Here is a 17,667-nt window from a genome sequence, read left to right as displayed (position 1 = left end):
ATACCAGGAACTTTTAAAATGGCAACTGTAAGATAAAGCAAGTATCTATTAGTTATAGGAAGAGGATTTCATCATTATTTATATATAATTAAATGTTATGTAATTTATACTAAAGCTAATTATTTTTCAGATGAAAAAATATTTTTTAAATGCTTAAGTAAAGAAGGATAGAGCTATGTATACAGAGTTCAGTTCTAGCAACTTCATAGCTATGAGCAATAAAATAGAAATAAAGCACATCTTTAAAATGCCACAAAGACTGAAGATATTTTGTTTTACGCAGTATTTTCATTTCTAACCTCAATAAACCATTAGTTGTAACTGCTTTTAATAATCAAGACTGACTTCTTCAGCTTTTTTATCTCCCTCTGGTAGCACTAATGAGAAAAATGGCCAAAAGTCAGGAACCAAAAGAAAGTAAGAGAAGAAACAAGTTGCTTGGATGAGTTTCAAACTAATCATCTTCTGAATAATGAAGAGTCCACAGAAATACATCTGATCACTTGGTCACCTCTGAGAAAGGGTCAAACAGCAGGAGGACATGTAATTCAAATGGCTCTTTTTCTGGAACTGAGATAAATCTGGTCTTCCATTTCATCAAAATCTTCATTCTTCCTTCTTGCATTTTTTTAAACCAATTAATTAATTCTGGAGCTGACTCCAACAGCTCCCTCTCTTCTGTTCAGCTTGCCAAAATGACATTTGCTTCACCGTCTCCAAATGTCGGTTAACCAACGGGAGCCAAAGCCACCTCACAGTCAAGGCAATGGAAGAAGGCATATTTGGAGATAGTCCAAGTGCCTAAACAGCAAAAGAACTCTCTGAGGCAAAGAGGCTCCCCCAAGGATGCTCCCCAAGCCCTTTCCTCTCTATTCAACCTCTCTTGGCTCTGATCTAGTTTTGATATGTTCCAATAGCTCTCATTTTCCTTCCTTTAACCTTCTGCTAATTATTGTTGTTTAAAAGCATTTTAGAAGCTAGTTTGATATATTTTAACCATTACTAAGAACATTTCCCACCATTCCTTATAATGCTCAGGACTGTCAAAACTAAGACATTCTAGGAGATTTGACTAATTAGGTAGAAAGCTGATGAACAATCTATCCAGTTTATCAGTGCAAGAACAAAGCAGTTACCTTTTACCTATGTGAGATGTTCTGTTTTGAAAGAGCCAGAAGACTGTCTGCAGATGTTTTAAGCTGATTAAACTTCATTAAAGCTTGGTATTCTCCCACATCTTTCTATTTCTTTCCTTCATTTAAACACTTCCTGTGGCTAAGCACATGCTAAGTGCAACCAAAATCCTCAAATCTATTTCAAATGTGACTGACTAAACTTACTTAAAGGTGGCTGATTTTTAAAACGATGCCTTGAGTAACTCATATAAAATTTCCATTTAGTCATCTCCCCTTTAACATGAATCACAAGAAATGGTTTTACACTTAACTCTTTTTATTAATATTCAACACGTTAGCCTTTTCTTTTCCTCCCTTGGAATTATTTCCCCAATGAAGTGTTGCTGATTGTTCTTTAAAATGGATTTCTCTAAGTAGTTCTAGTTTTTTTTTTTTTTTTAAACATCTTTATTGGGGTATAATTGCTTTACAATGGTGTGTTAGTTTCTGCTTTATAACAAAGTGAATCAGCTATACCTATACATATGTTCCCATAGTAGTTCTAGTTTTAAAGTCATCCTCCTAAACGTGTCATACCTCCCTTTAACAATCCCAAGTTTAAATGTGGGATAATGGAATAAACTTTGTTAAGTTGTACCTCATTTAGATTTACCTGGATTTAAACCCTGCCTCTACTGTATATTACCTCTATGTCATACACGGCAAACTGGTAAGGACCTGTGAGTAGGTAAGGATACCTACTCTATACAGTTGTGAGGATGATACCTGGAAAATGGTAGGCACTCACTTGTTCTCTTTTCTCTACCAGCTGTCTTCCAGACTAACTGAATCTGGTGCTTAGCATTTTAAGTTCATGACTCTTTCAAAGAGCAGACCCAGCTCTATGTACTTGAAATTTAAAAAATGAAAGACCTGTCCAGGGCTATACCTTCACTGAAAATGAAAATCAAGCTTTCATCTAGTCCATTAATGAGCAATGTGTTGACTCACTTCACATGGTTATTTTCCCCCCATTATTTCAGTGGTCATTAGAGGAGAAAAAACAGGCTCTTTTCTTAGAACAATACCATCCTCAGAACTGCAAACTCACAGAGCTAGAGGGAGCTTTAAAGAGGATCTAGTCCATCCCTTCCTACCCCCAACATTCTACAGATGTTAATATCAAGGCCAAGGAAGTTAAATTTACTCCCTCACCTGCCCCAGATCACACTCACAGCTCTATTTTATGTAAGTGATTTGTATCCAGGTTTTCTATCTCCTAATCTAATTAGTTCATAATTTCCCACTCTGCAAATCATGCTTAGAGAGATTTCTTTCCTTCAGAACTACTGAAAGGGTAGATATTGAAAGGAAAATCTTTAATACTATGGTTGGAAAGATGCTTTAAATAAAACCGGACGTTGTAAATGTGACCAAAAAGAATAGTAAGAATTTAAATCATAAATATTACTTCAAATAAGTTTATAAACATTAAAATAAAAAATTTAAACTAATCAAAGATATAACATAGATATAACACTTATAGGTTACAATGATGACATACTTTGGCTATGTCTGAGATGCTGAGTTCCATCTTTCCAGGAAAATACAGATAAAAGCCACAAAAAGACAAGGAGCTACAGTTACCCAAAAGTAATTTGTTAAGTAACAGGAGAAAAGTCACTCTATAGAATAGAGGGCTTCAAAACAAAAACTCACTGGTGACCAACAAAGGCTTTGCCCTCGGAAACAGTTATACACACACGCACACGCACGCGTACGCACACACGCGCGTGCACACACACACACACATATAAGGCTGAAGAAGAAAGGCCACATAAAAAGTTAAACCCGCATAGAGATCTTTAAGAATATATTATCTGAATTAAGTTGTTAACACTAGTTTTCAAGATTTCTACTCTCTAAAACATCATTAATAGTATCCTTGGAAAATTCACCTCTAGGGAGAAAGTAGAAATGCTGTAGCAACAAACTAACATGTAATAGTTGTGTAGTAGGTAAGATATTCTACAGCCAGTTTCTTGTTTTTTGTCTCTCCCTCATTAATATTAATATTATACGCTTTCTTTCTAGAGGCTCATTAAAGGAAAAGCTCTCCCCTGGGTTAAATTTAGAACCAATACAATTTTTAATCAGGTGAACAAAATATAGAAGATGATTATCTTTATTATGACATAATAAAAAATACATCTCATAGATGTTAGCCTAGTTTTAGCAATATCCACCTGCTTACTCACCCTTAAAAGAAAGAGTAGAATTATAAAGAATATCAGGTTTGTTTAGCTTACACAACCTAAGGGAAGAGAGACCTATTAAAACTGGAACAAACAAAAGCAAAATAAACAAAACACTCATTTTCATGGGCAGGTAACACTGTGGTTCTTATTATAAAACTCATAACTTAAACTTCCTTTAAACCTAAGGAACTTTGGTAGGGGGTGAAAATGTAACTAAAGCTAATTTATTTAGCAAAGTAAACAGGATAATTCAGAAATCACCATTTTAAATTCTCTTTCATTTTCATTTACCTTTATAAAACTTCTTATCATGACTGACTCCCACTACCTCAATTCCTCTAGGGAAAAAAAACCCCAAACCATTCAAAGTTTGTTAAAATTCATGGATTCTCATGTTTGGGGACTGCTCTGCCCATACCATTAGCCGTCTGTTGATGGGTGGTGGCTTTGATAAACATGGTATCTCTTACCAGCCCTTCACTTGGTTTGATGTTTGCCAGCTGAATCACTTCAAGGTGGGCAGACTGCGAAACTAGAGGATCTGATGACAGGGATATGATGTGGTCACAGACTCCAGAAAGAGTTTTACACTGAAAGCAAAAAAACAAAAAGCAAAAAAACATTATGGTAAATACATGTTGTAAGTAACATATAAATCACTTTTTATTATAACATTTTTTACAAGGAAAAGTAAAAAACAGTAGAAGAAAGTAGTTTGCATTTTATTCTATGAAGTCTGTATGAAAAAGGTATTCAGGTTAAGAAATACCCACACATAAAGCACACCTATATTCTAAATTATGGATATAAGAACTATATATCAAAATATTCAAGAAAGTTATGGTCATGTTTTGTTTCTATTATTTGATTCATCAGACCTAAAATAAAATGATTATTTCTAAACAATCTTAATAATCTGAAAACTTCTTGATGCCAACCGTTAGATGGAAGTGAATTCAATAAGTTCAAAAACCTTGATGGTTTTTACTTTATGATCAGAAAAGTTTAGAAAACAATCCAGCCAAAATCCAGGGAAGATGAATCTTCCAAATCTGCTCGGTGAACACCTCCCACTCATTTGTCTAGACTCTCCTGCTCAAGGTTACCTTTCCAAGCTCCCCCTTACCTCCAGGCAAAGTTTGGCACTCCCTCAATCCTGCTTTCTCAATGTTCTATGAACAGTCTGAAATTGTATGATAACTTCATTCTGAAGCTCTCTAAGGCAGGGACCATGTCCTACTCATCTCTGACTTCTCTTCCTCCCCTACCCCTGGTAGACAGATCCTAGAACATATTAAGGCAATTAATATGAGTTGAATAAACTGAAGAGCAAATGAGCTTTAACAATTAGTAGACTCGCTTGATTGAGGACAGAAAGCTAGTGCTTTAGTTAGTATAAATCTATTCATGCTGATAGAGAATAATATATTTAATGTATGTTACATCCATAATAGTATGGTTAAGACTGAGACATGGTAAAATCATGAAGAAAGTAGAACATAAGTGAATGAAGCTTGGAATATACTGTTCTAAAATGTTCTGGCCCTTGGATGCTTCACAGACTCTCATTTACTTACTGAAGCCTGGTTGTCCAACATTGGAGGTTGTTTAATTTTGTTTTTGTTTTCTTGCCTTTACTGTAGGAGGAGCTACAATTTTGCAGCACTCAAGGTGTCACCTTGTATTCATCTCCAACATGCTACATTTGTTCTTTGACCACTGCATTACTCTACTGTAAGGGAGAGAGTCCCCTCCTTCTGGTCAGGACTCTTTATTTGCTGCATTCTGTACATGGTCCATGGCCTCAGTCTTTGCTGGGCTCAGCTTCGTCACCCCACAGAAACTGCCAGGCTAAATTTCTCCCCCTTCTTGCAGTCCTGCTCTTTGCTTTTCACGGCTGCACTTTTATTGTGGCTATCAGCTCCTAAGGACAGACAGTGGACAGCATGCAGAGCACATGGGCTTGGTATGAAGATATGCAGGCCATCACCACACTGCCAGTTACTTGCTGCGTGTCTGTGAGCAAGTTGTTTTATATCCTTGAGGTTTAGTTTACACATGTAGAAAATGGGGTAATAAAGATTACTTTACATGGTTTACATGACTAATCAGGATAATGTATAAAAAAAAAAGTCTGATATGGTTCCTATCCAAAGAAGACACCAAATAAATGCTTATTCTCCCCTGTTGCTTTCCATAAGCTCAAAGGGCTCAGCTCTTACTCATGGGATGAATTATGTCATATTCTTAATGCCATGGCCTTGCTGACCATCTTACAATGACCAGTAATCACACTGCACGGTCATGATGGAGAGTTCACATCTCTTTACTCTCTCTGATATTCAAGTTTCAGTGCTCTCAAGAGATACAATGAAGGTAATTACCCCGAAGAGCTGCTAAACAAAGTGCCAACAGGAAGACCACCTCTCAGAGATAGGGAACCTTACAGGGCCAGCCAGCCTCATGGGCATGTGACCTGTGCACAAGGGCCTGCATTTAGCATTATGCTTTGCTGGTGCCATTTTGGAATTCTTAATTGTTTTTGAACAAGGGGCTCCATATTTTCATTTTGCACTCCCATATTATATAGCCCATCCTGGGACCCCAGTCTCTGTGTGTGTGTGTGGTTTTATTTTTATTTCTCTTGAAAATACTCATCAGCAGCCACGGGGGAAAAGACAGAATGGCAGCACTTTACAAAATCTGGCTACAGTTCAAATTGCTACTGTTTGGCAAGAAGAAAAACAATTTGGGGCAGATTTAAATCTTTTAACTATTCTTTTCCTTCCATATGTGGTTTCATTTTCATTCTTATTTTCTCTTTATCTCAAGGGGGTGGAAAACAATGCTAATGTGAAGGGTTTCTATATAGGATACTTAAATTGCATGATAATCTGAAAATCAGTAAATCAGTATGCTAAAAAGAACGCTTTGTGGTTTCTACAAACTGGGGCTTATTTCAAAAGAGTCCAACGTATAAATAAATAGGAAGGTAATGGATATACAAAAATGGCTCAACATGTGTGCATTACAACACTCAGGGCCTCATATAACACGCTGGTAATGAGCAATAGTAGCTCTCCTATTCAAGCACTGGAAGCACTTAAAAGTGGAGTAGAAGGAAGAAAGGCAGAAATACTACATTGTAGGTGTTTTTACAAAAAAAGCCCCAATTAAATCTACTGTATTAAGTCGCAAATCATTTTTCCAGATTTCTCTTCTTGAGTAATTTTGTTTGCCAAATGTCTGCTATGTGCTAAGTCTGCCAGGAATACGAAAGATGAGCAAAACACTGACTTTACCAGCAAAGCTATCAGGATTTAATAGATTAAAGATTTTGGAAAAAATAATAGAAAGACTTAGAAAAGAAACTCCATTAGAACCTTGCTGCCCGTTTTAGAGATAATGTACCAGAATCTTTATACTGTAGCAATTTGGCACTTGGCTAAATAAGCCAATTAGAAGGGGTATAAAATGGCCTGGCTTTAAATGCTAATTCTATACTTATTACTGTATCATACATCAAGCCACTGCAGGAAACCACATTAAGGGTACTACAGCAAAGTTCCAAGGAAGTTATTTATTTTTATTTATTTATTTACTTATTTATTGAACTTGAAGTAGGGTTTAGAACTTCTTTTTTCTTTTTTTATACAATTTTTAAGGGTTACTTTCCACTTACAGTTATTACAGAACATTGGCTATAGTCCCCTTGTTGTACAATACATCCTTAAGCCTATCTTACACCCAATAGTTTGTACCTCCCACTCCCCTACCCCTATACTGCCCCTCCCTCTTCCACTGGTAACCACTACTTTGTTCTATATATCTGTGAGTTGGCTTCTTTTTTGTTATATTCACTGGTGTGAATGAAAAATGTTGCCTGCCATATCAGCAAAAAAAGGATGCTGAGGCCACCAAGCCAACAGCCACTACTGCTGCCCCCCAACAGTGAGCCCCGAGGGAACTCAGAATGGAGACAAATGGGCTGCCCACTACCAAGCCCTCAGCCACTGCAGCCATCCTCAAAGGTGAACCCTGAGGTGACTTGGGATGGGAAAGAACAGGATACTGGCCTTAGATAGCTAAGGTGCATATCAAAAGAATGATTTCAATGAGCCGAGGCTCTTATATCTTCCCGTACATAAAAAAGTACTAAATTCATTAACTTGAGATGTCTGGTTTTCTTAACTAACATATTTTTATGTTCCCACTACCTGGTCTTTGTTGCAAAAACCCATGCATATCCTGGCCCCTCCCTTATCTCTTCGGAGCAGTCCCTCAGAGATATCTGAGAGGCTGCCTCTAGGGCTTGAGTCCTCAGAAACTCCGCCAAATAGAACATAATTCTCAGCTTTTAGATTGTGTATTTTTTTCAGCTGACACTAGTTTGTTGTATTTTTTAGATTCCACATATAAGTGACATCGTAGAGTATTTGTCTTTCTCTGTCCAACTTATTTCATTTAGCACAATGCCTTCCATATCCTTGTAAAAAGTGAATTTTTTCCTTCAGTGAATTTGTGATATTATGTTGTTTTAAAACACAGTATTATCTATTGCTACCTAGTAGTCCAGAAAAAGAAATTAACTATAATATACCAAGAAAAATATATTCTTTATTATTAAAAGTTAACATCAACATTATAGAGCACCTACCATGTGTCCCGCACAACGCTAAATACTTCATTATTTCATGTATCCTTTTAACAACTTCCTGAAGTAGGTAGTATTATAGCCAGTTTTGCAGATGAGAAAGCAAGGCTAAATAAATAGACAAAGGTCATTGCCTTGGCCAAAAAAACCCCCAAAAAACCAACTTGAATCCTTAATCATTATGCTTACCATCTCTTACTTCGATCCTTGAATCTCCATTTGTTTCTGATCAATTTCATTTTTGTATTGTTTAAAAGCTATGTCAGTATTAAATGGATGTTGTATAACATGTTTAAACTACAAAGTATAATAAAATATAAGGTGAGTCTGCAAGTGTTCTTGCAATTTAGAATACAGTTTAGATAAGGACTAGTAGATCTGAGACTATGAAAGGCACAGTTCTCTGAGAAAACTTGAAATTTTAGCAGCAAAAGGACAACTCTTTTCTAGCGAGAAGATAACTGGTAACCACTTGGATAAAGGGGATTCTTCTGCTATTTTTGCAATATAAATACCAAAGGGTTTTAAATTCTATTTATCTTTAGTTCTAAAAGCAGAAGGAAATTTTTAAATTAAAGCCTAGTAAATAATATGTCTTTAGTAAAGTTAAAGGGAACATAAAATGGCAATGAGTATTATAACTGATCCTCTGGATTCTGTTTATACTACCCAAAATGGTGACAAAGGATTTGTGACTGAATAGCAGTTAACAGAGGGCTAGCTATGACTTAAGAAACTTTTAAAACAAAAGAGTGTCATGGGCTGGATTTAATGGTATTGTCTTTTTTTCCTCTCCAGTTGTTTATATTAATTTCAAATATGAATTAACATAATTACAGAGCATATTCTCAGGAAGAAATGGGACGTTTTCATACTCTGTTCTGTATACGTACTATATTTTATATAGGTTTGCATATAGTGTATGGCTGGTTCACCCAAATCTAAAAGGTCTCAAGGGGAAAAAAGATCTGAATATAGCACGGTTAGTATAAAATAAACAGCGGTTTTTAAAAAGTCGTGAAAGCAACATTTTAGTCACTGTGAAGATACGAAAAACAGCAACCTTACGTTAATATACTAACCAATTAGCAGATAGCATTATTTCATTATCTCTGAACAGCATTCTTTCATTGTCACTGAATTTATTATACACTTTTTAGATTAATATGTGAAGTTTTAGCTTTTGTATTTTAAAAAGGAAATGTAGAAAGCATTCTAAGTACAGACAATAGTGAAAAGCTAAGGAGTAGGTAAGAAGTCTTAAGTTAGCCTCCGAGGACACTCAGCCAGACATGATTGAGCTACTTAAAGTATTTTTATTTATGTTTTTCTAAATAAGTGGAATACTGGTTATTCTTCTGAGTATACTGGAGGAAATGAATGGAAATATCTTTAGATTTAAAAATCAGACATTCATTTGACGAAGGAAAGAACCTCAGGTTCATAAGCTTAACAAAAGGTTTTACAAAAGGAAATTTCTACTTTCAGATATACACATACATAAAAGGGACAAGAGTATAAAACCAAGATGAACTGAGGAAACAATAAACAGATGAATATGCATTTTAAGATGGCAAGAATGATGTGAAAGCTACAATCTAAGTATAGCTTAAATAATCCAGGTTTCTTATCAGTAACCTGGAAAACAATAACAAAAGTTTCATTTTGATAAAGAGTGTGTACATATTAAAATAGTTATTGATATAAATAATAGTTCAATTAAAATAGTCCAGAGGACAGAGCATATTTTATTGTTTGGTTTATATATTAGTATAATTCAGTATTATAAATCACACAACTCTGTGCCAACTGAGCAGGGTATTTGCACCATCTTTGGTGAACAAGAGAGGCTTTGTTTTTATAAAATAGTGCAAATTTATTCCATATTAAATAGTGAGAACTTTAAATTATATAAGCCTCATTCAGAAATACAGTATTTGTAGTACTTGCCAGATCTCTGTTGAGCTAGCAATTTTGCATTTCTAATTATAATGGTACCCTAAACCTACTGTATAGCACAGGGAGCTCCACTCAATGTTCTATTATGACCTAAATGGGAAAAAGAATAGATAAATGTATAACTGAATCACTTTGCTGTACATCTGAAACTAACACAACATTGTAAATCAACTATAGTGCAACATAAAATAAAAATTTAAAAAAAGACACAGGAGTGAACAATCACAGGTAAATTTGAAAGGGTAAAATTGATAAAGAGAATTTAAATTGATATTAAAAAGTATTAATCTACATATATATTCCCCAACACAGGAAGAATTTCTTGCTCATATGAGTAAAGAGAATTGAATAGAAAGTTTTTTAAACTTAAAAAACTAATACAACAGAATAAAATTTCAACTTTAAACTCACGTAAAAATTATATTTGTACACAGCAAAGGTTAAAGCGTTTCAAATAGCTTCAGAAAGCAACTATATTTGCAAATAAATAATAAAGGTCATGTGAACTTTGTTCCAACAAGGTCTGGAAAACTCTGCAATCCCTTTAGCTTTCAAACGCTGATGGTGGGGAAAAAACACAACAAAACAATTAGCAAAACGGAAAGAAATCACCACCACCACTGCTTCATTAAGCCATGCATTCATTCAACAATCACTGGGTATCTGCTCCATGATTCAAATGCCACTGCTATCTATGCTCAAGGATTTCTCAACCTGGGACAGTGTTTCTGGTGATGTATTTGGCTTTGTCCTTAACATCACTGACATTAACCATGCTGTCCTTGTGTTCCTGATCACGGAAAAGAATCAATAACACTTTAAAATAATAATCATCTAAGAATGATGAAGTCAGTACGAAACAGTGAGAGAACATCAGTCCCAAATGTGTACCTACATTGATGAGCAAGAAGTGGACGCATGACACTTCCAACTTCCAACTACTTTCCTGAGACATCCTGGTCTGAATTAAAGGTGGGACAAGAGCCTCCATTGCTCCTTTGATTTCTGATAGGGAAACAGTCAGCTGGAAACCAGAACTGGATCTGGGAAAATCTCCACCCTATTTGCCTGCTCTCTCAGGGGCAGGAAGCAGAGCCAGGCAGGCCTGCAGGGAGTCCCCAGACGGATGAGAGGAGTACTCATTTGTGGGCACACTACTTTCCAGGCTCAAGATTAACAAGGGTCTGGACATATTAGTGGCTCGAATAAGATGTAGGTTATTAGGAAGATGATTTAATTTTACTTTAGACTCAAACAGCAAGAGTGAAGCTGTTCATTATGATTGGATGAGCTTCTGGAAAATCCAGGCACTATATATACAGCTTATGGGCAAATAGGGAACAAATAGCAGAGACCTGGGAGCAATCTCTTTACATAAAGTAGAGAAATTCAAAGTTTCCATATATGATTTTATGGAGAAAAGAGCTAATTGCATTGTACCAGTTATTAGTTTACTGGTTCTCAGCTCCGAATTCACCCTTCAGTGTTTGCTCTATGATGACAGGCAGGTCTCTTCAAATATATCTACTTCACAGTAAGGACAATGTTAAGTTTGTGCCAGTAGAGGGTGCTGGAGGGATACTGCAGGGAGAAGGAGGCTTCTCTTCCCTTTGGGCAGTGTTTTGCTTTTTCTTGCTTCTGCTACAAGGTCCATCAGTGACACACGTGTGTGGGGACATCCATGATGCCCAGACTATGCAGTCCCTCAGTGACCTCACAGCCTCAGTCTGGGCTCAGTGACCACCATCCTGTGGCCCTCTCAGCCTCATACCCACGTCAGCACCCCACTCTCTCTGTGAGCTCTCCTATCAGCATCACTTGCCTGTAGCCTGGAAGGTTGTTTCCTGCTTGTCTGGACCAGCTCTGGTTTAGGCAACTCAATGAAGCTGCAATCTGACTGTTCTAATGATTTCTGACCCTCAGTGTGGGGGAAGGCGTCCACCTCAAGCTGTCCTTCCTTGGGTACTCTCCCCCAGTCCTAGGGCATGCTTTAGAGTCTCTTTACATCTATATCGGTACTCTTCTATCACAGTTTAGTAATTATTTAGATTAAACTTCCCTTGTTTAAGTTACCGTGTGATATCCATCTCCAGACTGATTCAATTATCTTTTTGAAGAAATCTTTACATTTATAGTGACAATAACTATAGTTTTTAAAAATCCATAGTGTCTTTGATCACATAAAGAATAGTCTTAGATTAAGATAGTCCTTCAATTTCTCTCTCTCTCTCTCTTTTTTTTTCTGGTACGCGGGCCTCTCACTGTTGTGGCCTCTCCCGTTGCGGAGCACAGGCTCTGGACGCGCAGGCTCAGCGGCCATGGCTCACGGGCCCAGCTGCTCCACGGCATGTGGGATCCTCCCAGACCGGGGCACGAACCCGTGTCCCTTGCATTGGCAGGCGGACTCCCAACCACTGTGCCAACAGGGAAGCCCCAAATTTCTCTCTTTTATGTGGTCATACTGTTTTCTACTGATCTTGTGAGTTAGTCACCAAAGATTTATGGCATTTAGACCTTTGAAATCACAGACACTCCAATCCCCCAGCGTAATCAGAAAGGCTAATTTAGTTTGTTCACAGCTAGTAAGTGCCAGAATGGGGTCAGGACACAAAATCTTTTTAACTCTCAAATTGCTGCTCTTTCTATTACATTACTCAGCCTCACTTGACTCAACAACTAAAATGAACACTCTTTGAGAGTGTGGATTGTACACTCTGAGTCAATCTGAATATGAAAGCATTTTACAATGCATAATGTTTTCAGCAAATGTGATATTAGCAAAAACATCCATAATATACCAACTTACATACTGTCTATCCAAATCATAAAGACACACTAAAAAGACAGTGAAAACAGATTATTTTGATATTTTTATGTGTGGTTACATTCCCATTAGTATACACACATTTTTTTTTGTCCCATAAAAGACAAACAACTTCTAACTCCATCATATTCTATCTGGATGTCTTCATTCCTGCACAAGACATCAGTTGTGGAGAACTTAATTTACAGTTAAAAAATTTATAAAGCAATAAAGCACCAAACTGCCAAAACCTGAAGATAATCTAATACGACACTCAAGAAATCAATGCCTATTTCGGTAATAGAGTTAGCGTGCTTCTTTACATTGACCACAAAGACAGTGAAGGGGGCCAAAACAGAAGGGTCACATTAACTTTCAAACAAAGAAGCATCCTAATGCTTTATATCTACAAAACTCAGTATTACAATTCATGTTTTAATGAGACTGACCATAATTTGTATGTTCAAATGCTACAGTTACAACCAAAATGTCAACCATACAAAAACATTCAGTTTGCAATGGCCCAAGATCACAGCTTTAAGAGAAGAGTCTATAATTGGCAAAGCTGCCATTTCACAGCTTCAGGGACCAAAATAAGATTATTTTTACAAAGCAATTAGACCGCCACTGTTTTCAAGAAATCTCTAAAGATAAAATATTAATATGATGACTTTTATTATGGGGCATGCTGCTGCCCTAGTACTTACATCCGCAAGGTTTTGGGAGATCAGAAGAGGGAAATTATGCTTACATAAATGATATGATATAGATGGTGGGGCAAAGTCTAAAATGACCTTTTAATTTTCTCCTCCAGGCTCTTCTCTTAACCTAACTGTTGGTTCTATGCGGTTTTAGCCATTTCTAGTCCAGATAGCAGAGAAGGAACAATAATCTCAACCCAAATGGAGCTTAGGAGTAAAGAACGCGTACACTTAAAGGAAGGAAAAAAGTACACACTAAATTTTCATGAAATGAAACAAATAGTTAACAAGCCAAAATAAGCCTAATTCATGATCAAACCTAAATAAGTAATGAAAAAAAATAGCTTGGAGAGAAAAGAGAGAAGAGAGATCATTCATGAAAATACCCTGTAAACTGTAAAGTACTACACAACAAAAAGATAGTGTTAACACTAAAATAATAAAATAGGCATTTACTTTATTTATTCCTCTCATTATCTTTATAAAAACGATGAGGGTAAAATGCTAGCACAAAGAAAGTGCCATATACAAGATCACACTGTTGGTTAATGTAAAAGGTGTATTTGAGTTCAGTACAATCTGATTTAAACAATGTGACTTTAATGATCAATGCCTGGCCTGGGATTTCCATGAGCTTATCAAAGCTGACAAGTGTTCGCGGTTCACCAGCGAGAGCAGCAGAGCTGTGACAAGCAGAGTAAGTCTGCTAAAGCACAAGGTCTGAAACGGCTTCTCGGGAATGCTTCTCTCTCCAGATTCAAAGATTGTAGTGAAAGGTGGGAGTAAGGGGAAAGTAGGGTACAGAACTGAAGAGAACTCCAGATTCCCTGCATCTGATTTCCTGTATAAAACAAGGATCTGTGCAGAGCAGAAACAGATGGGCTCCAGCATGCCAGGGAACGCGAAATCAGTGACAAAGCCTAACCGAGAGGGAAATATCAAATCAAGAGAGGTGAAATATATCCCTCTTTATCATCAGGTGACAAGCACTCAGATATATAGTACATTGATATCTGCATTTCCTTTTGTCCTTTACGGTCACACTCTGCCATCTGTTCCATTATATTTAATGGCAAATTCCAAGGAAACCCAAGCTGCCCAGTCTCCTTTTATTCATTCTCACATTTCATATTGATGGACATCTCTGTCTACCACTGAAACCAACCAACCCTCTTTTCTACCCAGCCTTTTGGTCCTCAAAGTCTACTACTTTCTCATAAACAACTCTCTCCAATTTTAAAGATAAAAAAGCTGAATAGGAAATGTAACCTATGGATTGTCCAAGTGTCTTTTGACTATTTCACTATGTAGAGAATAAAACTATCTATTCAAGGCCATCAGGATTATAAACATAATATTTACTTTTATAATGAAAAATTATAAAAGTAACATAAACTAACTGAAGAAACTTGGGAGGACATTTGAAATGAACAAACAAAAAACATCAGCTATCATCTTACCAAATAAACACAGTAAATATTAATATAGAATATTTTCTTTTTCAATTTTCAATGGTGATTTATTCTGTGTTTATAATGCTTTGAATCTGGTTTTTACTTAACATTATCATTTAGAATGTTTCCATTAATACTGTCACAAAATATTTTTGGTATAGTCATAAATTTATTTATGGATAATTTATTCATAAATCATATATTCACAAATACAACTTCAAATAGTATTAAATAGAATATTTAATCCTGTGAATGCACCATAGTTTACTGAAGCATTAACCTATTATTGCCTATTTTTCATTGTTACATATAATTCTGCTATAAACTCTTTCTACAGGAAACGCTATTATGTTTTAGAATTTATTTTTAGACTAGATTCCCAAGATAGTATAGGAATATGGACTCTGGGGCCAGACCAACTGTGTCACTTGGCAAAAGTCATCTAACCTCTTTATGCTTCCGTTTCCTCATCTGTAAAATGGAGATGATAGTAATAATACCTACCTCATAAGGTTGTTATGAGGACCAAATGAGTTAGCTTATACCGAGCATTTAAAATAGTACCTAAGGCATATGTTAAACACTACATAAATGTTAGTACAGTATTAATGTTTTTGAGCCTTGAAATTGACTAAAACTTAAAAAGGTTTTATGAACATACATGCCTAGCAATACGGTGTGTCCATTCTAATTTCATCAGATTCTCACCAGCATTTGGATATTTTTAGTGTGTGTTAGTGTTTATGAATCGATAGGTGAAAATTTGTATTTCATTAGTTTTACAGGAAATCCTTGTTTTCTGAGGATAACTGCCACTGGAAAGTAATGGTAGTCTTCGTGGTTTAATTTAGAAATACAGAGCTTGTCTCTTTAAAAAATATATAAATTCAATGATATTTGCATTATATTTTTGATTTATCATTAAAAACCCTCATTTAAAAAATAGTAGTTAGAACTCATATACTTTTTTATTTCTCTCCATCTGTTATAGACTCAAAGTTTGTATCCCCCCCAAATTCATATGCTGAAACCTAATCCCCAGTGTGATGGTATCTGCAAGTGGAGCCTTTGAGAGGTAACTGGGTCATGAGTTTGAAGCCTTCTTGAATGGGATTAGAGTCGTTATAAAAGAAACCCCACAGAGCTCCCCTTGCCTCTTCCACCATGTGAAGACCCTCTATGAATCAGGGAACAGGCCCTCACTAGACACCAAATCTACTGGTGCCCTGATCTTGGACAGCCTAGACTCCAGAAGAGTGAAAAATGTTTGTTGTTTAAGCCACCCAGTCTACTGTATTTTTGTTAAAGTAGCGGGAACGAACTAAGACACCATCTCATCTGGTTTCGTTGTTCACCTTCAGGCCTTTGCTACCACAACCTTCCTATCCTGGAATTCAACTTTTGTTTCATTTATTTAGTAAACATATTCAAGTATACTTTTTAAAACGGTCCTTTACTGATCTTGCTGATCTAAAAATATCTTTTTATTGCTTTCACTTATGAATGATAATTTAGTTAGATATAAACAGTTTTGCTTCAAAGGCTTATGGATTTTGTTCCATTGTCTTCTGGCAGTTAGGGTTTCAGAGTAAATATGTGAATACACTCTAAAATTTGTTTCTTTGAAGTCAAAACCTCACATCTCTCTCTTGCCACTGGTTGAATGAATGTAAAGTTGCTTCTTGCCATAGAAATTGTAAAATGTTACAGAAAATATCTTGAAATTTTTCTTTTTTTAAATTGAAGTATAGTTGATTTACAATGATGTGTTAGTTTCAGGTGTACAGCAGAGTGATTCAGCTATACACACATTTATATCTATTTTTTTTCAGATTCTTTTCCCTTATAGGTTATTACAAAATATTGAGTATAGTTCCCTGTGCTATACAGGAGGTCCTTGTTGGTTATCTATTTTATATACAGTAGTGTGTATATGTTAATCCCAAACTCCTAATTTATCCTTCCCCCCACCTTTCCCCTTTGGTAACCATAAGTTTGTTTTCTATGTCTGTGGTTCTATTTCTGTTTTGTATATAAGTTCATTTGTTGTTGAAGCTGTTATCTTTCCAACACATTTTCTGACTTGGTTGAGTAATCCAAATTTCCCTATTTCTATTTCTAAATTATTCTATTATATCTTTGTTTCCTATTACTTTCTTTCTTAGAAACTAACAATTAATTGAAGGTGGGTTATCCATAATCTATACTCTATAGCTATTATCTTCTCTCATTTTTTGTCTTTTCAGTAATTTACTAAATATCTGAGCATCATTAAAGTTTATCTTGTGTCTCACTGTTTCAGTTTTCTTCAATATCCAGTCTGCTTTTGCTGCTTTAAGCATGGTTTAATCTCTTTTTCCATGTTCTGAGTTTTAGAGACTGTTTTCTTAGTCCATATTATGCTCAGTTTATAGTGGCCTTACCTTCTTTATAGTGTGGTATTCTATTTTAATAAAACAATGTTCTTTTATTTCTTATTGAGAATATTAAATAGATGTTCTTAATAAACTTACTTCATGGGGAAAGATTTTCTTCTAATGTATGAGAGGATACTTCCTCTTCTCTTTCCCATTCTTTTTCTTTACTCATCTTTAAATAGAGATACACCTCACAACTTTCCTGAGCTATCTCAGTTTGCCCAGGTATTGAAGAACACTCTGATGCTTGTACTGCCTCTGGAATTCCTAGGATAGAGCAGGTTTTCATAAGTGATAAATTCTCCT

The 17,667-nt window shown here is 35.8% G+C and overlaps 1 protein-coding gene across 4 annotated transcripts in view; it reads right to left on the bottom strand.

The window, feature by feature from the left end:
• Nucleotides 1-17,667, bottom strand: part of CNKSR2 (connector enhancer of kinase suppressor of Ras 2) — a 257,232-nt gene that overhangs the window by 140,403 nt on the left and 99,162 nt on the right. For all 4 annotated transcript variants that reach the window (XM_032619801.1, XM_032619802.1, XM_032619803.1 and 1 more), the window contains exon 6: nucleotides 3,844-3,963. In XM_032619801.1, the coding sequence (XP_032475692.1) occupies nucleotides 3,844-3,963 (120 nt within the window). The remainder of the gene's footprint in view (nucleotides 1-3,843; nucleotides 3,964-17,667) is intronic.

This window comes from Phocoena sinus, chromosome X (genome assembly GCF_008692025.1).
Source record: "Phocoena sinus isolate mPhoSin1 chromosome X, mPhoSin1.pri, whole genome shotgun sequence".
NCBI classification, from domain to species: domain Eukaryota; kingdom Metazoa; phylum Chordata; class Mammalia; order Artiodactyla; family Phocoenidae; genus Phocoena; species Phocoena sinus.
Note: the sequence above shows the minus strand (reverse complement) of the source record. Positions and strands in the feature narration are given on the sequence as shown.